Source organism: Jatropha curcas, chromosome 7 (assembly GCF_041381405.1).
Source record: "Jatropha curcas cultivar XTBG-Jc1 chromosome 7, XTBG_Jcur_1.0, whole genome shotgun sequence".
Classification (NCBI taxonomy): Eukaryota; Viridiplantae; Streptophyta; class Magnoliopsida; order Malpighiales; family Euphorbiaceae; genus Jatropha; species Jatropha curcas.
Genome location: NC_143157.1, coordinates 5,576,256 through 5,601,723, shown reverse-complemented (window position 1 = coordinate 5,601,723; position 25,468 = coordinate 5,576,256). Strand labels below are relative to the sequence as shown.

General features: G+C 35.0%; 1 protein-coding gene and 1 pseudogene across 1 annotated transcript; one reads left to right on the top strand and one right to left on the bottom strand.

Annotated features, from left to right (window-relative positions):
• Positions 1-1,638: 1,638 nt before the first annotated feature.
• LOC105650264 (polyadenylate-binding protein-interacting protein 9) lies at positions 1,639-22,970 on the bottom strand. The gene is made up of 10 exons (XM_012237131.4): positions 22,408-22,970; positions 21,451-21,561; positions 21,319-21,363; positions 19,539-19,611; positions 19,320-19,432; positions 19,145-19,204; positions 18,937-18,984; positions 18,756-18,824; positions 1,942-2,003; positions 1,639-1,844 (listed from the first exon to the last, which is right to left on the bottom strand). Exons 1-10 carry the CDS (start codon positions 22,693-22,695, stop codon positions 1,787-1,789), a joined length of 927 nt encoding a protein of 308 aa, XP_012092521.1. The 5' UTR covers positions 22,696-22,970; the 3' UTR covers positions 1,639-1,786.
• Positions 12,258-16,622, top strand: LOC149494626 (uncharacterized; annotated as a pseudogene).
• Positions 22,971-25,468: the final 2,498 nt, after the last annotated feature.

Below are 25,468 nucleotides of genomic sequence, written 5' to 3'. Positions count from 1 at the left end.
TAAACCCCTGTTTTCACCTCTAGCCAATGTGATCGACTCGCTCGCACTAGGCAAAGAGTCATCCGCTTGATTCCTCAAGGTAATTCCCCGAGTCACAAGGGCATATGTCGCAAAGACCTTGTCCTTATCCTTCGCAATCGATTTATCAGTTGGTTTAGGTAGTATTTTAATATCTTAACAAAACCTAATTGATCCTACCGACCATGCTAGAAAAATTATTCAGTCTGAAATTAGTTAAGATCCGCTATGCTTGTGTCTATGAGAATGCCTTTGGACGGACATAAATCAATTTTCCATAGGCTTACAATTTGAAAGAGGGAAAAAATAGAGAAAGTGACAAAAAAAAAAAAGAGGGGAAAAGAACTAGATAAAAGGAATAAGAGAGAAGTTAGAGAAATTGGAAGTGAAAAAAGAAAAAGGAAAGATTTGTAAATCTTGAATTTCATGTTATTTACTACAGCGTCACCCCTTGGGACTTTGAGAAATGCACTCTGAGAAAAGCGAATATTAAAAAATATCTATTGTCCTATAACAGTTATGCAATTTGTACAATTTCTATATTTGCAGTTTATATAATATTTATAAGTGTGAGTTTTTAAGCTTAAAGTGACCTTTTTTGACTAAATATTCATTATTTTTTGGGTCCAACTATTTCTTTCTTTAAATGGGTCGGACATAAACAAACATCATATGTTTTTATGCAAAAAATGAGTTATTGATAAGCTTTGGTTTCAGTTCTATATTTGGTGTTTCAGTGATACTCATAGAACCTAAACATGAATTTCTTTGAGATGTGTTATTGATTTACATTTTTCTTTGTAAACAAAAGAAGCAAAATTATTTGGTGAACTTGGTTGTGGGATTGGAAAGGAAATGGAGAGAGAAAGAAGGTACACAGATGGAGTGACGAACATAGTGGGAGAGATGAAAATGGGTGTTATAGATATTATGGAAATCAATATTTCTTTTTTCTCATCTAACCATCTTCTTTTTCTCTGACATATTAAAATTTCTCATTAAGCTAGATATGTAATTTCTCATTTAAGCTATCATGTTTTATGTGTGTTTAAATCATTCGTTTTTTTTTTTTTTTTTTTTTTTTTTTTTTTTTGACAATTTTCTCATTTATATTCCTAAAAGTATTTTAACAATAATTAATACAAATTTTGCAGTTAATGCTAAACAAATTAATTAATGAGATATTGAAGTTAAATCATAAATTTGTCTTTATTCAACTGCATAGAATCAATTCCTTTCATTCTGCTGGAATTGATTATTTTTTAAAAACACATAACATGCTTAAATCTTTTTGAACCACTTCCTCCCAGATCATTTTGCTCCTATCCGTTTCTCAGCCTATCATTTGGTTAAATCATTATTTTTCTTTAGCTGGTCAAATTGCAAATTTTCATGTTATCTAAAAGATAAGATCTATATTCGCTGCAAATTACACAATAAAGAAGATAAGCCAAGAGTATTTCTCAAGTACATGCTCAAGTTATGCATGCCTTCAACCATAATCAGGAATGGTAATTGAAACTACCATTAGCAAAGTTAATAGATGGGATTCCCAAAATATGGGATGGAACAAGTAATCGGACTCTGACAGTCTTGTAAAAACTTCAATTTGAAGCAGCTTTACAATATGTTTTCAGTCACAGAAAGTTACTATTGTGATTGAAAAGTTGTAAACACTGAAACAAAAGAAAGTTTCGTCACCCCATCAACTCAATGGAGTTCCTCCGAATCACCAACTTCCATATGCGATCTGAAATGTTGTGATTAGTTAATGCAAAGTTGGGCGAGTAACTCGTGGCCGCACAGGTGTCTTTGATGGACTTACCCTAAAAATATTAGAATCATTCAAGATAATGATTGCATTGCTTAGTTGAAATTTTTGGGGACAAAATTCAAACTATATTAGAAGTTTAAATGTCACACCTGATGGGTTGAGTTCCCAAGACCATACCACTGCAATTCAGGGCAATAATGGCACTTTCTGCCTGTTCATAAAACCAAAATCAATCTGCATTATTAGCCATTTGAATGATTTTTTTTTTTTTTTTTTGTGCAAAAATACCATGGTATAATGTATAGATAAACATAAATATCAATATTTCTGCAAATTACCATAACCATTTCCGCTATTTTCTTTTCTTAAAAGCCAAAATTACATCAGTCCAAAAACCCAACTAGGCTTGCCCAGTTTCCAGCAACACCTAGGGAGTAGGAGAGATCAATCCCTTGAACCTTGTTTAATTTCTACAGTTCATAAGACCAATGCCCAATTAGCATGGGTGAACAAACACGAGCAAACAAAATTCTAGGCCACCTCTCTTGATTTCACCCCCTGATCACATTAATGACCCTTGTCTAACAAAATAAATCAATTGTTTAACTATTCAAAATAACTTCTTAATAATGAAAAAATAATTTATTATGATTGAATATAGTATTTCTCAAACAAAGAACTGACTTGCTGTTCTCACATGGAAAAACATCCATATCAATGACCAGTTCCACAAACTTTCACGGTTCTTTCATTTTATATGCATGGAAAAGCTTAGGTCAAACAAAAAGAGGAAAAAAATGTCTGAATACTAGTCCTACACATCCCACGACCATCAAATCCCAAAGCATCTCTCCATCAATTAAATATGAAAACTGTGATAAAGTAAATTGGGAAAAAGATAATTGAAAGCTGCACAGAGTTTAAACACAGTCAAGATTAAGTAGTCCGCCTGAAATATCACTTCAAACACAAGCCATTTTTGAGTTAGATAGAACCACAAAAGTAACAGCATGATATGTCAACAAGCACCTCTCTACAACTAATTTATGTCAACGTGGGCTATTTGTTGTCATCAAAAGTGGTATGCTTGGACAGAGTTTTGAAATATTCAGGAGCTATTAAGGCTACAGGAAATTGTCACTTTTCTCCTCTTACACCAAAACACAAGCATGTTCATAGATCTTTAAGAAATAGATAATGGCATCACCAATACACAATCATAACTCCCTAGGAATTTCAGTAGCACTCATATACATGTAGATCATTTTTAATTGCAAAACTAGAGTAATAAAATCTCTCGTTCGTATGTTAAAAATTTTGGTCAAACCCTGTAAAAATTTTACCAGTAGTGACGACATCAAAATACATACTAAAATTGAGAGAAATTGAAATTATATAACTGCTGAAATTTAAAGATAAGTCCATTGACCAGGGATGAAATTAATTACACAGATGAAATTTATTAGTAAAAGTTAGTTTGAAAATTATTTTGCTGCACGTGGAATGAATTGAAACTTTGTTGAAATATACATTAGGGCATTTTGTAACCATAAGGATTTCAATAAATTTACGATAATAAGACTGAAAAAGTTTGGATCTACAACCATATGGACAAACACAATTTACCCTTCAATTTTTTAATTTCCTATACCATTCAACAGTAAAAGAATACATATACATTTAAATAAAAATCCTTGTAGATCCAAGCATTTAAGTTGTTTATTAATGTGTATTGTACATATAACCGGAAAGTTTGAACAACAAGACAACAGCTAAGCCTTAGTCGCAAACTATTTGTATTCAGCTATATGAATAATTTATTTCCAATTTCCGCTCTGATCAAATTAATAGCAACGCAAGACAGAATAAATTGGAAAAAATGATTTCAAAATAATTTTTGTGGAAAAAGAACTTTTAAAAGGGGAATTTTTAAATCATTTAACATATTAATAAATAGAACAAAGCATAAGAAAGACAATAATAACCTAAAAGTTTTGAGTTAAATTAAAATATTCTTAAAATGAGAAGTCAATTTTTTCATAAAATACGCTAGTTACTGGATTTAATAAATTCTTAAACTACTTCATAAATTTCAAATTTGCTTATAGTATTCAGTACCTAAATAGCTCAAAAATTTTCAGCGCTTAATTTTAAATTTTACCAAAACCACCTCATTTTAATTTCATCTGATTTCTAACGCTTTATTTGACCACATTCACTAGACCTATACTTCATTTTCAGCATATAATTTCAATTTGTCAAAAGAACATTAAGTTCAATTTGGATTTTGTTAAGGTCACTATTGCCAAATTTGTGTAGAAATTCAAACAAGAACTTATAATACCAACAAGAGAATTTTATTAATTAAGTTTTGCAATTATTGATAGATATATCTTAACTCCTTTGCCATTATAAATTCCACAACAGAATATCTATCAAAATACAATAATATAGGTTTTATTAAAGCTCATGAAACCAAATGACCTTCATGTAAGAAATTAACTTATATTAGAAATTCAGTGACAAGCCTAATGATTGGATGAAATTAAGCATTACTAAATCAACAAACAAAACAAACAAAATGTCATTTGTTTTAAGAAAATTAATTCCTCAAAAGATATTCTATATAAAAGTTATTTTCAACAGAATAAAGCCAAAATTATATTTAGTTATAAACCATTAGCATAGTAATTAAAAGGCTGAAGGTATAGGAAATAAAGGGGTATTGGACTCTACACATAAAGCAAAAGACACAGGAGAATGCCAAAGAGAGGTCATGCACAGAAAAAAGATTAAAATTGAGACAAATAATAATTCAATACAACAGATAAGAACACTATTCAACCAAACTAACAAAATCTAACAATATTAGTAGGAAACTAGATTTAGGTCAGCATTTGCAATTTGCAAATTATTATTATGAAAACAAATTGCAAGACCATACAACAAACTACTGCTTGAAGACTGAGGTAGGGGTGCAAAGCAAAAGGCACAAAAACACGCATGAGAAACATTAGTTGCTGTTAAGGAAAGTCAATATTCCTATTTGTATATAGTATAATCCTAGAGTTTTCTTCCTGAGTAGTTTAGGATATATACTCCTAAATAGTTTAGGAATAACTAGTATATATATACTTGGTCTTTTCTCACTGATGAAATACAATATAACAATCTTTTTTTCTCAATTAGTAACATGGTATCACTATCAGAGCCTGTCATACACCTTTGTTCCTAAATTTTTTTTCCCCAGTCAAAGCTTCCGTAGTGAGAAGCTACTGCCACCCTAGGACATTCATCTAGTGTAATCTGTTTGTCTCACCGCCCACCCCAGTACATCCTCCAGCTGCTGATTGGTGAGTTCCCAAAATCCAATCGCCGGAATTCCAGCAAATGGCCTCCATGCGCCGCTTCTCTCTTTCTGCTCCGGTTCACACTCCCGGCGCGTCCAGCAGTATTTTCCTCACTGGTTCTCTTCTCCAACATTGCCTCCCCTTACGCAGCACTATTATCTGGTGCATTTCAGGTTCCTTTTTTAACTATTTTACACTTACGCTTTATAATGCTGAGCTTGTGTGACAGTGGCGTGTTTGGCTTGTTTCTTTTGTACAACCCAATTAGTTGCACATGTTTCATGGGTAATTTTCATAGTTTGAGTTGTTGTCAGTTGCTGCGATTCTATTCCTTTTTGAGTATCTTTTTTTTCCTCGGTGATTATTTCTTGTTTATATCAATTTTTGGTCCAAAGGTATTTTCAATTTGAAAGTACTTTCCTCTAAATATTATGGGGACTCCGGGGAATACCGAATCGAAGGCTGTTATCACGGATGTTGTTCCGGTAATGACTAAGATAACAAAAAACAAACTTAATGTCTCCAATTATTTTGATTGGAGTTTGATTTATTTGTGAAGTATTGCTAAGGACAATCACCTTCCAACTGATGATTCGAGACAAAACTGGTTAAGGGAAGACACTCGGTTATTCTTGCAAATACAGAATTCTATTCACAATGAAGTAATCAGTCTAATCAATCATTGTGAATTTGTTAAAGAACTCATAGACTATCTTGGCTTCTTATATTCTAGAAATGGCAATATTTCAAGAATTTATGATGTTTGCAAAGCATTCTATCGCTCAGAAAAGCAAGATAGACCTCTTATTACCTATTTTATGGATTTCAAATGGATATATGAAGAATTTAATGTCTTGTTTCCCTTTAGTACTGATATCAAAGTGCAACAAGCTCAACCCGAACAAATAGCTATTATGAGTTTTCTTGCTGGTTTACCTTCAGAGTTTTGACACTGCTAAATCACAAGTTCTTTCTAGTACTTATATTTCTTCTTTGCAAGAAGCATTCACTAGTGTACTGCATACGACAACCTCTCATTCTTCACATCCTGTTGCTAATAGTGCTCTTGCAAGTCATGGAAGGCAAGGAAAGAGGGGAAGCAACTATAATTTTGCAAATAAAGGAGGACCTATTGCTCATAATGTTATAGCTACTAATCGAGATCCAAATGAAATTGTTTGCTATTATTATCATGAACCCGATCATACAGAGTGCAATTATTGGAAACTCCAAATAAACCTCCGCCACATCCAAAGGCAGATGCAGGTACTCTGGACCCTACCATAGCTTCACCATCTAGGCAATTGGTTACAATTTCTACAGAAGGATTTGCAAAGTTTTCTGAGTATTAGCCATCCTTAAAGTCTGCCAATTCCTCCATTGCTGCCATTGTTGATTCAGGTAAACCTACTCATGTCTCATAGCTTCCTCATTGAAATGGGTCATTGATTTTGCTTGTACAGATCATGACAGGTAATCCTAGCCTTTTGTCTTCTTTAGAGATTAATTCCACATCTTCCCTCGTGACTTTAGCTGATGGTTCTCATTCTTCTGTTACGGGTACTGGATTTGCAAATCGAACTCCATTTCTTCCCTTACCCTTTGTTTAGCGTCTACCTAAATTTTCTTTTAATTTACTCTCTGTCAGCAAAATTACTCGAGTATTAAATTGTTGCATAAAAATTTATCCTAACCATTGTGTATTTCAGGATCTTATGACGAAGCAAATTATTGGTAGAGGATGTGAATCTAATGGTCTCTATCTACTTGATGAACAAGTATCGTTGTCTCTTGCTTGTGCTGGTGCTCCTTTTGAGATGCATTGTCGATCAAGCCATTCTTCCTTATCCATTTTGAAAAAGTTATTTCCACAATTTCAGTCTTTAATTTCTTTAGATTGTAAGTCATGTCAGTTTGCTAAACATCATTGGTTACCTTCTCTATCTTGAGTCAATAAACGGGCTGTCCCTTTTGAATTAGTTTATTCTGATGTTTGGGATCCTTGTTCTATTACCTCCAAATCTGGTGTTCGATATTTTGTTACTTTTGTCGATGATTATTCTTGAATTACTTGGTTATTTTTAATGAAAAGTTGATTTGAATCATTTTCTATCTTTTGTTCCTTTTGTGCTAAAATAAGAACACAATTTAATTTTTGGTACGAACATTACATAGTGACAATGCTAAAGAATACTTTTCAAAAATGTTACAAAGTTATATGACATAAAATTGCATTTTGCATTAAACCCCAATTATTCATGTTCATTCTCAAAGGTTAGAGGCCACCGACTCATGCCCGCCAGACTCATTGCCATTAGATCCAGTTCCAACCATTCTGGATCCTCCTGATCCTAGCATTGATCTTCCTATTACTCTTAGCAAAGGTAAACGTAAGTGTACTTATCCTATTTCTTCTTCTGTTTCTTATGACCACATTTCTTCTTCTTCTAGCTCTTTCATTGTGTCTTTTGACTCCGTTTCCCTTCCTAAAACTAGAATTACAATGTCAAATTTATTTGTGAAATTTTCCTTTTGACACCATCAAATGATCCTCTCTCTATTTCCCTAATTCTCTTTCCTCAACTCCAACAATCTAATCTCAAAACAAAACCATAGATATCAAGATCCAAAAAACCAACTAGTTCCATTCTCCCAAGTCGATAACTCCAATGGCATCTAAAGAATATTCCATATTTAAATAACGAAATCACCCACCTAATTCTAAAAGTTGGCTTATGAAAAAAAGGATTTTCATCTTTCTGTTTCATCTAGAATTATCCTCTAGCATTTTGCATGCTTCACAAATAGGTGCACAAAAACCTTATGAAAGATACAAAGAAGTGAAATACTAAGAAAAGGATTAGATTCATATACCACTTACAAAGGGGAAAAACATAAAAGAGAGATAGAGAGAGAAGAAAAAGAAGTTGGAACATATATTGCTTTGTCGAACTTTTTCTTTTTTTTCCTCTTTTTTTTGTTGGGTTGTGGGGTTTGGGGGGATTCATAACAAGACTTTCATTGGTAACTAATAGAGAGAGAAAAAAAAGACCCAAATTGACTGACCAATTATCAGACACAACTGAATTGTATGGAGGAATCAATTTTATTATTATTATTTCTTTTTGGTTCATGTTAACTTCCTATTGAAAATAGAGTTCTTGACCTATGAATTTTGCCTAACCTCAAGAACTAAATAGTAACAAAACCAAATATGAACTAGTACTCGTATTAATTAGAAATACTCAACTAAATTAACATAAGTTTTTACCTTAGCAAGATTGGTCTAGATTGTGCTCACGACTTGGGGGTTGAAAGGATTATTTGGGAGATGGATTCCAATGTCCAACCAAATTGATGCAGTTTTTTCTGACATCATATTTGGAATTACTGAAGTTTAGTTTGGACAGAGAGACTCAAATTTAGTTGTTTAGGAATCAATAAAGATGGTTGTTCTTTAGCTTATTGCTAAACTTAGTAAGGCCATTCTCCTAGTTGGTTCTAACCAATTAATGTAAAATATTTCTAGTGTATGATTTGAGGAAAAACGACCAAAGGAACCAAGGGAGGAAATGGAAGAATTATATAGGACCCAAAAGAAGTTGCAAGCATATTCAATATAGGCACAAGGAGCACTGAGGCATAAAGATCTTGGGCCCTAGACTCAGTTTGCATCTAGTGGCTAGGTGCAAAAAATAAAATAAAATAATTAAATCCCATATAAGACAACTATAAATACAATTAAATTAATAAGATAAAACATTCAGAATTGTTGCACTATTTTTAAAATATTAATAAAATTTAAACCACAAATGTAAGTTGTCTTATAATCCTAATCCTACATCAATTCATGCAAACTAGAACAATAAGCAATAATTTCTAATATAAAATTAAGCCAAAAAGAAAATACACAAGCTTCCAAGGTGTAAAAAAAAATTAAAAAAATAAACAAACAAAAAGATCTAAAGAGAGAGGATTAAAGAGCATCTAGAAAAGGAAAGAAAGAAAACGTTGGGTGGTGTTAGAGAAATGACATAGAAAACCAAGTTATATAAAATAAACCTTCAATGGGCTGTGCTTTTTCGTTGATTTCTTTGCTACATGTATATAGAGATATCGATTGCAAAAGCTGATTTCAGCCATTTCTAACTATGCTTATCTCTACAACTTAATTGAACCACACCAAGCTGACTAAAATATTCAATCTAAAGCCCATACCTATTATCCAACCCCACTAACGGACTTGTTGTAACAGCAAGCTTTACAACAAAAAAAGCACACCTAAATTTCCCTCCATAATCCAAATTAATTAAAAAGTATCTCAATGAACAACTTCAACACCCATTGAACTTTGCTTGCCTTTCCTTGAGCACCAATTTTTTTTTTTTTTTTAATCTTATTGAATTTATTGTACATCTTGGAGGAACTCATCTACAAGCCATCCAAATAAACAATTTTTTATAAAACTATCTACAAGCTTCACTAATTAATTTTTGTATACCACTCACCAAAAAAGACTAAAAAACTGCTCTGCTTGAGACCATCCACAGCAGGTAGTGTTGCATCATTTGCTACCATTAGCAAAAATGTCTATTCTTCCAATTACATGAGCAACTGAAATCTTAAAACAATAATAATAATAATAATAATAATAATAATAATAATAATAATATTTGTTGTCACTTTATCACCAAACTTCAGCAAATTCTTTTAGCAGTTTTTGGACACACATGGGTCCCTTTTCAACCAGTATTCTATAGTTTTCAAACATGCTTTGGTCCATCAACAGAGTTTGCAATTTTAGGACATGCCTAATCAACAAGATTTTTGCAGTTTTAGAACATGCACAAGTCCCTCGACAAACTTCAAAAATTCTATTCTTTCCCTCTTATACTATCAAATTTCAGCAGCTTAAGACTTGTCTTGGTCCTCATGATAAAATTTCTGCAGTTCTCAAACTTGCTTAGGCCCCCTTCAATATTATTTATGCAGTTTTAGGACATGTATAGGTCCCTTCAACAAGTTCTAAGATTTTACTACATGCTTATATCCTCTTCAATTTATAGACATGCTGATCAATTTCTTTTTTTTAAAAAAAAAAATCTCACGTTTGAAAATGAGGTGGGATTCATTAAAAGACAAACTTGATGGAAAATTTTTGTTCTCTTTTTCATTTTCAACAATTTTCACAAATCTCTCTTAAAAACTCACAAACACACACACACGCACACAGGCCCCTTAAGATGGAAGCTTTGATACCATGTCGGAGAAATGACAAGGCCAAGAGCTCTCACACAACTCATAGACACAGATAACCAGGATTTGTAAAATGAACCTTCAGAAACCTGTGTTTTCCCATTGATTCCTTTGATACATTATATAGAGATGTAGCTACATGATTTTGATTACAAAAGTAGATTTCATATATTCCTAACCATGCTTATCCATTCACCTTAACTAAACCCTACCTAGCTTACTAATTTAAAGCCCATACCTGTCCCCGTCTAACCCCACTATCAGACTTGCTTTAACAGCAAGCTGTGTGACCAAAAATACAAAGCTAACTTTCCCTCTAAAATAAAAACTAATTAAAAAGTATCTCTAACACAGATCTTAACCCCCAACAAGTAGAAAATAAAGAACAAAAAAGTGAGAAGGTAACAAAATTTAATTAGATCTAAAAGGAGGACAGTTAGCTCGTGAAGAGGTAATAAAGTTTGAAAATGGAAGTTAGATCATGAAAATTAGATCATAGGAAATTGTACAAATAGGAAAATTAACTCATGTCAAATAAATCATAGGAAATAGTCAATTCAATCCAAAAGCTAAGGACTTAAAGAGAAAATTTTAAAAAAGGTTGGTAGGGTGTAATTTGATCTCAGAAAAAGAAAACCAACTTATGAAAAATAGGAATAATAATGACGAGGACGAGGATTGCCCAAGTCTTATATTTCGAATAAAAACTTCATCCCAAACCAATATGGGATAACACACCCCCCTCACGACCAGACATGAACATCTGGAGCATGAAGTTTGTAAGCAAACACATCTGCAGGTGGCCCAACTTTAAAGCAGAGTAGCCTCTGATACCATATTACAAAATGGACCGGACCTAACTCCATCCCCAAAAGGTAGCTCAAGAGGAGGAAGATTGCCCAAGTCTTATATTTTGAATAAAGACCTCATCCCGAACCAATGTGGGATAACACATTCTTTAATTTATTTAAGAATCCTAAATAAAGAAGAAAACTTCTTAATTAGTCTTGAATGCTCCTGCTTCATTCTCCTTGGTTCTTCGACGAGAAAAGTTTAGAGGTTTCAGCAGGATCAATTCGTGTAAACTTCTCTTTAGAATACCACGTGCTTAAGGCTTTTGCAAGGGCAACCAACACACAAGCCATTCAAATAATCCATCCTTTTTCCGAGCAAGCGAGGCCGGTTCAACAAAAAGGCTTTTCTGTGTTTGCATTAGCCTTCTTGCTTGAAGATGTATTTCAACTCTATGGGGTACTTGCTTCAAATATTTTGCTTTTGGCAATTTTATGCTATCAACGTCCACAAGCAAATAATTTTGTGAAGAATAACTATCTTCCTTTCTTTTCCCACCTTCAGTATTCTGATACAAGGCCACTACAAGTTACACACGTTACACCCATAATCAGAGGAAGCAGCCACGTGTACAGCCTCATGAAGATGTGGAAAGGATTAAAGATTGAAGGCTGACCAGTTCAGTTATTAAGCTATTTTTAGTTGTTGAATTTTTCTTTAAGCACTTGTTCATAATTTCCGTATTGTAAGGAGGGGATCTCCACTTTTAGTTACTTCCGTTATCTTTGGAGGATATGTCTCCATGATCAAGTCATGATGCCATTGATGAAGCAATGGTTGTTATGCAACCTGTATAAATATTCAATAATCATCAATGAAGGGATCAACTTGGAAATTATTATAGTTTGAGTACTTAAACTCAGAGGTTTAAGGTTCCCTCTAATTGAGCCTTATATTTCTTTAAGATAGGTCGCAAAAAGAATTCCACGTCCTCACCCGCTCAAACACCTTCCACTTCCATCCACGAAAGACCCATAACTAGATCACAGGTTCGGGACCGTAACATTTTGGTATCAGAGCCAATAGTTATGGGAGAATTTGTCCAAGATCAACTTACCAAACTCTTCAACTTAGTTCTTTTTGAATAGCAAGCCAATCAGCCCCGCCATGAAAAGGTTGAGCAGCTTCACGCCAAACTAGAGGCCATGTCTCTCGACTTGGAATCTGCCAAAAAGGGACTGACTTCTTCTACAAGTGCCGAAGGTCAAGCTAGAACACGGCGAGATAAGTGAATTTCCGGGTCAACCGTTTCTGAAAACTCTGGAGGAAACATGATTGTGCCCAAATTCACGAAACTCAACTTTCCTCGCTTCAATGGCCTGGAAGATCCCTTGGGTTGGATTAGCTGCTGTCAACATTTTTTCCGGCACCAATCCACTCCTGAAGAAGAAAAGGTGGGTTTAGCCTCTTATCACTTAGAGGGGATTGCACAGCTATGGTACTTACAGATGATTCAGGATATTCCGGATCCCACATGGCCTGAATTTGTCCACCAATGCAATCTGCGGTTTGGACACCCCATCCGAAGCAACAAACTAGGGGAGCTTGCCAAATTGAAACAAACGGGTAAGTGGCGGAATATCAAAACAAATTTGAAGTTTTGGTTTCCAAAGCTGGAACCTTAACTCAGAACCAAAAAATTCAGTTGTGTCTCAGCGGGTTGCAGGAATCCATATCAGTTGAAGTCGAACTCCACCAACCAAAGGATCTTGTCACCGCAATGAGCATGTCTCGCTTGTATGAAAGGAAGCTTTATTCCAGGGTGCCACCAATCAGGAAATCAAACGCACTTCTCCAATTATGGATTCACGCAACAGCCGTACAGTTAAAAGACTCACTAGAGACGAAATGGACAAGAGGAGAACAAAAGGATTGTGTTTTAATTGCGATGAACCGTTTGTGCGTGGCCGTCAATGTAAAAGGTTGTTTTGGATTGATTTGGACGACGGAAACAATTCAGAGGATGAAGCTGACCCTGATCTACCACCAGAAATTTCTCTCCATGCAATTACTGGAATAAGCAATCCACAATCCATGCGATTGCAAGGCCGTTGGAAGGGAGGTCAGGTATTAATTCTTGTCGATTCTGGAAGCACTCATAGCTTTGTCTCTGTTTCCAAAGTTGTTGAATTACAGGCAGAGGTGGATGCGAAGGATGGTTTACGTGTCAATGTCGCCAATGGAGAGCAGCTCCACAGCCCTGGAATTTGCAAGGGGGCACCCATCAAATTGGGATTTACTACTTTTACGGTGGATTTGTTTGTCTTGCAATTGACTGACTTCGACGTTGTCCTGGGAGTTAATTGGTTGAGAACGCTAGGCCCTATCTTATGGGACTTTGACGTTATGTGGATGTCTTTCTTCGTCCAAGGGAAACAGGTGGAACTCAACGGCATAAATTCCAGATCAGGAACGCAGCCAGATCTCCATTCCCTGTTGCACGCCACTAATCCAGACACCCAACTCCAAAAATTACTTGTGGAATATGCCGCCCTTTTTGATCCACCAACAGGGCTTCCTCCTGCCCGTTCCTGCGATCACCGTATTCCCTTGGAGCCCGGAACTAAACCAGTGGTAGTGCACCCCTATAGATATCCCCAAAGACAAAAAGATGAAATTGAACGCCAGTGTACTGCCATGCTCCAATAAGGAATCATCCGTCCGAGCAGATCTCCTTTTTCTTCTCCGGTCATTCTGGTTCCTAAAGCTGATAAATCATGGCGCCTATGTGTGGATTACAGGGAACTCAATGCCAAAACCATCAAAGACAAGTTTCCAATTCCTGTTATGGATGAGCTTCTGGACAAATTGGGAGGAGCAAAATTCTTCACAAAATTAGATTTGCTTTCTGGGTATTATCAAGTCGGCATGTATCCACCAGACATTGAAAAGACAACCTTCCGGACTCATCACGGCCACTTCGAGTTTCTGGTCATGCCATATGGACTGTCCAATGCACCATCCACCTTCCAGGCCTTGATGAACGAGGTATTTCAAGAACACCTACGTAAATTCGTATTGGTTTTTTTTAACGACATTCTTGTTTTCAATAAATCTTGGGCAGAACATTTACACCATTTGCGCCAAGTGTTCCACTTATTGGCCAAAAATAGATTGTTCCTGAAGCACTCCAAGTGCACCTTTGCACAAACTCAGATATCATATTTGGGTCATGTGATATCACAAGAAGGGGTGCAGGTCGACAACACCAAAATTGCTGCAATTACTGAATGGCCTAGACCTAATACTCTACAGGGGTTACGAGGGTTCCTGGGACTTACAGGCTATTACCAGAAGTTTGTGTTCAACTATGGTACTATAGCTGCTCCTCTCACTGCCATGTTACGGAAGAATTCTTTTCAATGGACTGATGATGCAATTCAGGCATTTGAAACTCTAAAAACGGCAGTGACTACCACACCTATTTTGGGTCTTCCAAACTTTGAGCTAATGTTTGTTATAGAGTGTGATGCATCTGACACAGGTATTGGAGTTGTGCTGCTACAAGAAAATAAACCAGTGGCCTTCTTTAGCCGAACAATGGCAGCCCGACATGTCAGTCTTCCGGCGTATGAAAAGGAGTTAATTGGCCTGGTAAAAGCAATCAAATATTGGCATTCCTATCTACGGGGAAAGAAGTTTCTGGTGCGAACTGACCATTTTACATTGAAATTTTTGCTGGAGCAACGCTCGCTCTCATCCCCTCAACAACATTGGGTGAGTAAGCTGATGCCTTTCGACTTCACGGTGGAATACAAAGCCGGTAAAACTAATACAGTGGCCGATGCTCTATCCCGCCGTGATGCAGACCAGAACAGTCTTTGCGCCATTTCTATGCCTCAGATGGATTTGTTTGATGAAATCTGAAAGGAGCAGCAACAATCGGCTGAAGTTCAACAGCTAATTTCAGCAATCACTAATAGCACTTCTGCAGACCACTGGAGTTTTAAACAAGGTCTTCTTTTCTTTAAAGATCGAGTTTACATTCCCAATGGTTCTCCATCAATTCCTTTGGTGATTACTGCCATTCACAATCAGGGCCATGAAGGCTACCAAAAGACACTACATCGGATTACTCGAGATTTTTTTTGGCATGGAATGAAAAAGATGGTGCAAGATTTCATCCGTGCCTGTGATGTGTGTCAACGCCACAAAACAAATCATTGCAGCCTGCAGGTCTGTTACAGCCTCTCCCCATTCCACAACAAATTTGGGCTGATATATCTCTTGATTTTATTGAGGGGCTTCCCACTTCCAGAGGCAAGAATGTCATTTTGGTGGTAGTTGACCGGTTCTCTAAGTATGGGCACTTTGTTGCAATCTCCCACCCATATACCGCCGTAAGTATCGCTCAAACTTTCTTTGATAATATTTTTAAACTACATGGACGGCCAGAAACCATGGTCAGTGATCGGGATGTCACATTCACAAGTTCCTTTTGGAAGGAATTATTCCGGTTGTGTGGAACTAAGTTATGTTTTAGCTCGGCTTATCACCCGCAATCAGATGGCCAAACGGAAGTGACCAATCGAACAGTAGAAATGTACTTACAGTGCTTCATAAGTTCTCAACCCAGCAAATGGTGTGATTGGCTTTCTTGGGCAGAATTTTGTTACAACACAAGCTATCATACTTCCCTTAAGACTACACCATTTGAAACTGTATATGGAAGACCACCACCAAGGCTTCTGTCTTATTTTCCTGGCAGATCTACTATTGAGGCTGTGGATATTATTCTTCAGCAACGGGATTCAATGTTACAAAGTCTCCGCACCGACCTTCAAGAAGCTCAAAACAAAATGAAATTCCAATATGATCGGTCGCACCGGCCGTTGGAGTTTAAAATTGGGGACAAGTTTCTGCTCCGTCTCCAGCCATATCGCCAATCTACCTTAGCTTCAAGGAAAAATCATAAGCTTGCTGCAAAATTCTTTGGACCTTTTGAGGTCCTGGAACGAATCGGTTCAATGGCTTATAAATTGAAGCTTCCAGCTGAATCAAAGTTGCACCCTGTTTTTCATGTCTCAACACTCAAACCGTATCATGCAGGCAATGATGGTTTTGAGACAGTACTTCCACCTGTCGCAGGTCAGGAACCACCAGCTCCACTTGCTATTTTGTCCACTAGTTTTCGCGCAGGTCAACTGGAAGTTTTGGTGCACTGGAGCCAGTCTTCCCCAGCTGAAGCTTCTTGGTAAAAGGCTCAGGATATGCTCGAGGGTTTTCCAAATTTTAAGCTTGAGGACAAGTTGCCTATGGGGACGGGAAGTATTGATACAAGGCCACTACAGGTGTACACGCGTTACACCCATAATCAGAGGAAGCAGCCACGTGTACAGCCTCATGAAGATGTGGAAAGGATTAAAGATTGAAGGCTGACCAGTTCAGTTATTAAGCTATTCTTAGTTGTTGAATTTTTCTTTAAGCACTTGTTCATAATTTCCGTATTGTAAGGAGGGGATCTCCACTTTTAGTTATTTCCATTATCTTTGGAGGATATGTCTCCATGATCAAGTCATGATGCCATTGATGTAGCCATGGTTGTTATGCAACCTGTATAAATATTCAATAATCATCAATGAAGGGATCCACTTGGAAATCATTACAGTTTGAGTACTTAAAGTCAGAGGTTTAAGGTTCCCTCTAATTGAGTCTTATATTTCTTCAAGATAGGTCGCAAAAAGAATTCCACGTCCTCACCCACTCAAACACCTTCCACTTCCATCCACGAAAGACCCATAACTAGATCGCAGGTTCGGGACCGTAACATATTCTAATTTTTTGGTTCTTCTATTTAAGGGTAATAAGAACCTGCTGAATGCTGTATTTTCTCCTTGGGTAGAAACTAGGTCAATTTCTTGCGCTTCTTCAGCATTGTACTCATCAGAGATTGGTTCCATGAGGTCCTTGTTGTTGCCTTAGCTATTTTGATCATTAAAACATGAAACTTCTTTCTCCTTTTTACCCTTCTTAGGTCACTAGCATCTATCAATGTGGTTCTTCCCCAATCTAAATGATCCTTCTTGCGTAACTTCCCATGAAATTGGCTATTCAATCTTCATTGTTCACCATTCAAATCAAGAGCATTTAGTAACCACTCTTCCAATCCAACTCGTGCCGCTCAATTTGCGGGTCCAGCTTCATGAAAAGGGTTCACATTCTTGATTTCATCAATCTCAAGATCCTCCTGAATCTCGAGTCTCCATCAATCAAAAGATCCTCTTGAATCTAGAGTCTCCATTCAGGTTTCCACGGGTTCCTGACGCCGCTAGGCTTGTACAGCCCGGGTCACATCTCAACCATCTCTGTTTGTTGGGGCTGATTGCCTCTACTTTGATCTATACCTCTACCAAGCATGGTTTAGAACAAGAAAATAAAAGAATCATGCAGTTTAGGATCTTTCACACTCTAATACTACTTGATGCAGGGGAAGAATATACGGCAATTAATTCTCAACAATCAGGCTAGAATATGGTGACTTTGGTTGGAACGAAATAATATAACTAGTTTCAAAGAAACCCTTAGAATTAAATTTTTGAATCCATAAAGAAAAAACAATATCTAAAATTAATTGTTGTTGTCCTATTTATATTAGTTAGGACAAATCCTAATTCTATACTGAAAAATATTCCTAATTAGCTAGTACTCCTAAACTGAATAGTATTCTAATTTAGCTCTATCCTAAATAAGGAAGGAAAACTGAAAATTATTTCCTGATTAATTAACATTCTTTTAATTTAATTAAGAATCCTAAATAACGAAGGAAACTAAAAGAAAACTTCTTAATTAGTCTTTAATTTAATTGCTCTTGTTTTTGTTTACCAACACTATTGTCATAGCTTTCACCACCAACACTAGCTATTACTATCAAAAGTATCATAACAACAACCAACACATGCATCACTTTGACCATACTTCATCTTAAATACCTTGTCAGAATGAATTGATAAATTTGCTGTTTTAATATACTAGCTGGATTTCCACTAATGAATTTCAATTTCGTGTCTCAAATTTCCAATGCTTAATTTTAGGTTCATTAGACAACACCCAAATTAAATCTAACCAGGTAACAATCAAACTTCATTCTATCTTCAACCGCGTAAATTAGATCCTCTAAATAACAGTGGTCAACAGGCTTTCCAACCCTCTATTACCAGACTCATAAATGTGAAAAGTATGAAGAAGATATGCATGAACAAATTACTAAGGGAAGCTCATTAAATCAGAACATACAAATGCCAATTACGTTGACATCAAGTCAAGTACTATTCAAATACACATAGGGAGAGAGAAGATGGAGACTCATTTACACATTAAAAACTGTGTAAGATCCAATAACACGTTATAGTAAGGATATTGCATTTGTGGCTGTTAATAGATCCATGAATTGATAGTAGTAGAGATAAGCACATGAGAATTGAGGAAGACTAAGCATATCCAAATTTTACGTAATGATCGAGCTCTCAGAATTTAAATTCACATCAGTTTTGTAAAGACAAACTCACCAGGGCAAATTCAACAAAAGCTATACGACTTGAATGGACATGATCCCCCAAAAGCCTCAAGCGAGTAACCTGAATAAATATAAATATATATATATATGAGAAAAAAAGATTGGATATCTTTACAGCTACCTATTTCTGTCGTGGAGACTAGAGAATGGATATATTTTGGTTCTGTACTCACCTCACCACAGGTTGATTCAAAGAAATTTTTAACTTCAGCTTGAGAAATCTGCACTTACAATGCAACATTAAAGGTAACAGATCAGATCAGTCTGAAAGAATTAGTTGCAATTGGTAAGCCAAAACATAATGACAAATATGAAACATGAGCATGAACAACAAAAAGCAAAGAAGAGAATACTTCCACCGTTATATATGCAGGTTTTTACCTTTTTGTCAATATTTGTACAGTATACTGTCCTGGTACACATCTCCCGTTCATCTTCCGACTATATTCAGTTAGAAATTTAGAATCATCAGAATGCGATCTATATGGCATACAAAGACAGTAGAAACTTGCAAAAACTAACCCAACCAAAGAGGGCAAAAGACACTTATTCATACCCTAGGGAGAAACGTAGGATTCACTGGAAGGATTGCAGTTTTTGAAGGTAAGACTCTAACTGGATAGTAACCAAGCATTGTCCCACCAAGGTTTAAAGCTGCTCGTGCACCTTCTGTTGATAAATTAAAAATCCAATATCATAAGTATGATGGAAATAATTAAAATAAATTTGAGCAAAAAATATATCAAATACTTTCTCAAAGCAGATTTTAACTTACGCTCATCAGCAAATTCCACAAAGGCAAAACGAAGAACTGAATGTGGATCTCCACAGACTCGGCAATCAACAACCTTTCAGTTCAAGTTAAAAATACCAGTAAGATCTCCAGACCAAGATAATGTGAAAATGCATGTAGTTCAAAGTTAAAGGCAATGGTACACAGCCAAGGATAAAGTACTTCAGCATAATTCGGTGATTTTCATAACCTTTTCATCAAGTATTATCTAACGTCCGATGTAGACTCCCACAACTGGGAAAGATAAAGTTTATAATATCTATGAATTTTTTACTTTTATTAGCAATTCTATTACTTAGAATGCTAAGCCTAATAGGATAAGAATACTCTTTAGCTCAATGAACACCGTTATGTCCTTGCAGTCAATTAGTTATTTCGGTGATAAAAAGGTTACAATTTGCTTCGATAGAAATCATTCTTGCCTAGATTGAATTTTGTATTTTCACTTTCGTTAATTTTCCTCCATGCGATCTTTTTCCTATTTTGCCGTCGAGTGACAATTCTACCAAAAGTAAAGTTTCAGTCTTTTATAGTTCGCCAAATTCCATTATTGATCATCTCCAAACTAGGGAGCTGGTTTCTTTAGTCCTTCACCACTTCGATAACATGGATACCAACAGGTCGAACAAAAGACAAGCCCAGAAATAAAAGAAAGACACTGAAATACTTCTGATGAATGTCAAGGTGTTGAACAACCACACATCAACAACAGAACAAAAAAACAGAAACAAAAAATTTACAGAACTTCATAAAGATAATGGAACACAATGTAGGAATCAAAAGCATTAGTACGGTTATGGGTGATAAAAAACAAGTTTATCAGGAACCTTAACCAATGACCCATGTATTGCAACTCATTAACGATAGTTCCAGTTTGTGTCCAAAGCCCATGAAAGAACAAAAGGCATAACTTGACCAAAGAATATATACAAGAAACTGATATATAAAAAAAATAAGTAAACTCTTGTATATAGAGAAGTTAGCAACTATGCAAAGGACATTTCTCCAACAGATGTTAGGTGAAGTTTTCTTCCTTCATGTTGATTAAATGTTAAAAAATTGACTGATCAAACTTCCTTCAAAAGATAGGATGAGTTTGCGACATGAGATCAAAATAAACTTAAAGGAGATTTCACTGACACACATTCACTCATGAAAAAAATTAGTGTCAGACTTCAGTTCAGCATGGGCCCAAAACAAAGTATGTTGAGGAAAGAGGAGAAGCGGAGAAGGAACAAACATCCAAGCTCTGCAGCATGGATCTCAATCTCAATGATTATGCGAGCATTGGCATTTATTACAGCCTCCAAAAAGGAATAAATACCACCATGTCGCTCAGAAAATTTATCACAGGGAAGAAAAGATATACTGAAATCACACGTGAAGCTGGAAGATAAATAATGCTAAAGCTTCACGTATTATTATAAAACACCATACTTGGTAACATAAGCAAAGATAGCAATTTCAAAATGATAATAAACAGTAAATCCCTTAAGGACACAAAGCACAAATGTACTGCACACATATCTTGTACAAAAACAAAAAATAAATTACAATAAAGTAGGAAAAAAAATTATGTAGCATATTAGGAAAAAACATCATTCTATTAATGCTTCAAGCAGATTTTACTCAAATTCACTACATCTCAGTTGTCAAAAAAGATTTGGATTCTGAGACTATTCCTAAACCGACGCAAGCGTGCACACAAGTGAGCGCGCGTGCACACACACACACACACAAAGAGAGAGACAATGCAACTTACTTGTCCACAACTACTAAACAAGCCAGCAAGCCGCTCTTCAGTTACCTAAATCAAACAGAAATGCTTTTCAGATGATAAAATAAATATTCTTATGAATGCAAGACATCAAGATGACTTAATATAGCTACATACATGTTGATCTATGTCAGAAACATATATAGTTCGTCTAATACTATCCTCCTGTTGTGCTCTATAAGCTCTCCCATTCAGCCTCCTCTTCCCCTGGTTATAGTTATTTCTTCTCTGAAAATTGAAAGTTAAAATTCAGCAATTGCAGCCAAGAGAAAGATGAACAAAAGCATATAAATGTCAATAACATAGAAGATAATTTCCTAAGATTTTTTTTTTTTTTTTTTTTTTTCGTTCTCCATTGACAATGCCATATATTTTTAACAAAAAAAGTTATCTTACATCATTAGAATTTGAAATTTCAACAAAAGAAAACAAAATCTCTGATTGGCTGAAAATAAGAGCTGATTGATTAAAATTCAGAACAATTAACAACAAAAATTAAAAATAATAGGAATAATATACAGAATGAATCTGCTAAGGCCAAGCAACACTGTTGATAATTTATCAATCAAAAAAAAAAAAAAGGCAATTAATTTTAGAAGGGGTAAAAGCAGCAAGAGAAAACCAAAAGGCCAACAGCAAAAACCTGCCTCATAATGAAACCCTACATGACAATTCAGATATATGAAGGTGCATTTCAACAAAACAGTGACCAATTTTAGAATGCAAGTGTAACATGATCAATTGTTATAAATGAATACATATTGATCAATCGTTAACACAAAAAAATTGATACAAGTGATACTCAAAAGCCCATTTAAACTCGAGGCTAAAGTTTACCAATTCGGAAACCCAAACCACATCGTTAACTATAATTTACTAAACTAGGGAAGAGCCAAACAACCCAGCAGTCCAACACATGATAAAATCAAATTAGAAATGAAAGAGATCAAAACCCATAAATAAATCAAAAGTAAAAAAACTAAAAAGAAATTAGAGAAAGAACCGAGTACAAACATTTTAAAAAGAAAATTGAGATCAAAATGCATACGATCAGCAACAGCAACAGAACAGTACCCTTCGATTAGTGGGGAAATTGTCATTGGCCGATTGCTTATTAGGCAGCACAGCAAAATTGTTCAGATTAAGAAGGTTTTGGGTCTTATTCTTATTATTGTAAGAAGAAGGGAAAAACTCTTTTGCCAAAGGATTCAATTTCGTGAACATATCCACAAGATTCTGAACACTGAATTCTGATTCCGATTTAGGCTTAGCATCGGAATCTAAATTCTCAGTGTTATTATTATTGTTATTGTTATTGGTAGCTGCTGCAGCCTCACCGGTGATCTCAGCAACCGCAGCCATAAGAGAATCAAAATCAAAAAAATATATAATATAAATTAAAATTTTTTATTTGAAATCGACAGATGAACAGAGGAAAAAACAAAATCAAAATTTTTTTTTTATTTTTTGGTTAAATTTCTGCTTTCTCTCAAAGTGAGAAAATCTGATTGGAATTGGGGATTGTACAGAAATGTTAGGCTATAAATAGAGAACCATTAAAGAGAAGAAGATGACGACAGACTGATCGAAATAATTAGGATAAAACCAGAAACGGAAAGAACAGAAAATGTATGAGAGAGAAGAAGGAATTAACTGATTATTATTATTAAAATTATTAAATTTAAAATTTAAAAAAAAAAAAGGAAAATAAATTTTTGAGAGAGAAAGTTAGGGTTTTGGGTATTGAGACTTTGAGACTCGGAAAGAAGAACAGTTGGCCTTGGCTTTGGCTTTGTTTTTTTTTTTTTTTTTTCAAATAAAAAATGTTTTCCTTTTTTCGTTTTGTTTTAATTCTGATAATAATGTTAAAAATGAGAGGGACAGCTAGTGTAAAGATGACTTAGATTGAGCCCATACTTTTGTAAGTTTGTGTTTGGATTTCAGTTCAGATTTTTTTACTACTAGAGTTTAACTCGTAGCTTCAAAATTACTCAATTTTTTTCTTTTTCAATTTTCCAATCGATTGTATTTATGACTAGGGAAATTAGTTTAAATAAGTTAGGTTTGGCACCAATTCGGCCCAAGAACCCCCAACCGACGATTCCACTTCTCCATTTATCATATTTTAGGTTGTCACTCCGTGGTTGGTTCTTCGATTTGGATGGACTGGAGCTACAACCTTAAGGTATTTAATGTCTTCTTAAGGATTGTGTGTGTTCATGGAGAATCCAACCGAATCAAATTAAATCATTGAACCGAATTAAAATCATAAAATAATTATTTCATAATAGTTAGAATTGGAACTGGACAAAAAAAATAGTGTTTGTTTTCTAGTTCTGATTCTTACTAAGAACCAAACTGGAATTAAACTTATAATGCCCCAAATTCTAGGTCACGAATAATGTCATTTCCAGATCATGAATAGTTGTCTCGGAGAGTCAATAGTAATTCCCCACCCGTGGGTAGTACTATTTATTTTATGTGTTAGTACTTAATTTGATAGTATAATAAGTTGATTTAGATGATTTAAAATTCATATGCCAATTCAGGATACGGAATTAGATAAAATTATTGAAAAAGATAAATAATGCCTATGAAGGGGCATAATTATGTGTGTATGGGTACTTTTATAATTACGTGTAAAGAGATGGGGAATAGAGTAATTCATACTAAGTTAATTTAATATATAATCGAATGCAAATAGAAAGTCTAATGGTTAAAGTATAAAGGAAAAATGCTCAAATTGTCCCTCAAACTTGTATTCAACATTCAATTTGTCCAATTTTCACCTTTTTGGCCAAAAAAAAAACTCATTAAATTGCAAAAATTGGATCAAATTACCCATTTTTAGGCTTGGATCAGCACGTGTGTAAATCATAGCACAAGAGGCATATAAAGAGAGTACTCTTATATCTATTCCTACAAAATAAATTTTTTTAAAACACATTTTCTTTGAAAATAAAAAGAATAAGATGAAAATAAAAATCAACGGCTTATAGGACTGATGGTCCGAGTCTACGAAATTTGAGTTGTTTGACCATATTTTCTGGTTTTCAAGGATTTCGCATCGAAACTAGGTCCGAAAAGCGCATCGGGTTTGCCCGAGATGCGTTATAATGCATTGTCTCATTTTTCATGCCGTCTAGTCTGATTCTGTTATAACGATTTAGCACGAGGCCCATCAGTGGCCCGTGCCACCTGGGCTCCAAATTAGGGCCAGCTAATCGCACCTTTTGCCTATAAATAGGCCTAAGGTTAAAGGGTTAAGGTTGAAAAAAATATAAGGGAAGAAACTCTTGCATCTTTATTTCTTAAAGCTTTTAAGCTTGATCTATAAACAAGTTTTATAGAATCAAGACCTAAAGGCTATTAGTTTTGATAAAATATCCTTAGATCTTTTGATTATTTTCCAACAAACACTCAACTAAACTACTGTAAATTGGATTAATCATCAAGTACCAAGGATTTTGGGTGTTTTAGCCATTTCCAATCAATCTTGGATTTTTTTCTTCAAAGTAAGGTAAATCTAAGAGTCCAATAGATTTTGTTTCGTCTTTCTCTTCTCTTTGGTGATCAAAGTCACTTTTCTTAAGTTTGGTTGTGAGGAAAACTATGATTGACCAAACTATGATGTCTGCATTAATGGTGGCACACGCCACTACTAAGTAGCCAAACAATTATTTAAGGCTTTTCTAGGTTCTGGTCTAGGAAAGACCTGCACGCCATTAGTCTTATAACACACATCACATTGTGTGGTGCACGGGACTTCAATCCAAGGATCCAAAAGTGAAAAATAAGCAATCTAACCACTACAAGAAAAAAATAAATTTGCGACAAAAAATTTTATCGCTAATTCTTAATATTTTGACTCCAATTAGTATTCATTATCAAAATAGCAACAAAAATACCTTTTGTTGGTAAATTAGCATAAAATTTTATCATTGAATTTGTAAGTTTTGTCGTAATTGTTTGAAATAAAGTAGATAAATTTGAAGTTATTTTATTGAAATTTTGTCGCTATTTGTCGCTATTTTTTCGAAAAATTGTCTTTATTTTGTTGTTAATTTTATTGTATATTTTAATAAAATGAAATTATTTTGTCACTAATTTAATGCTATTTTGTCACTAATTTAAT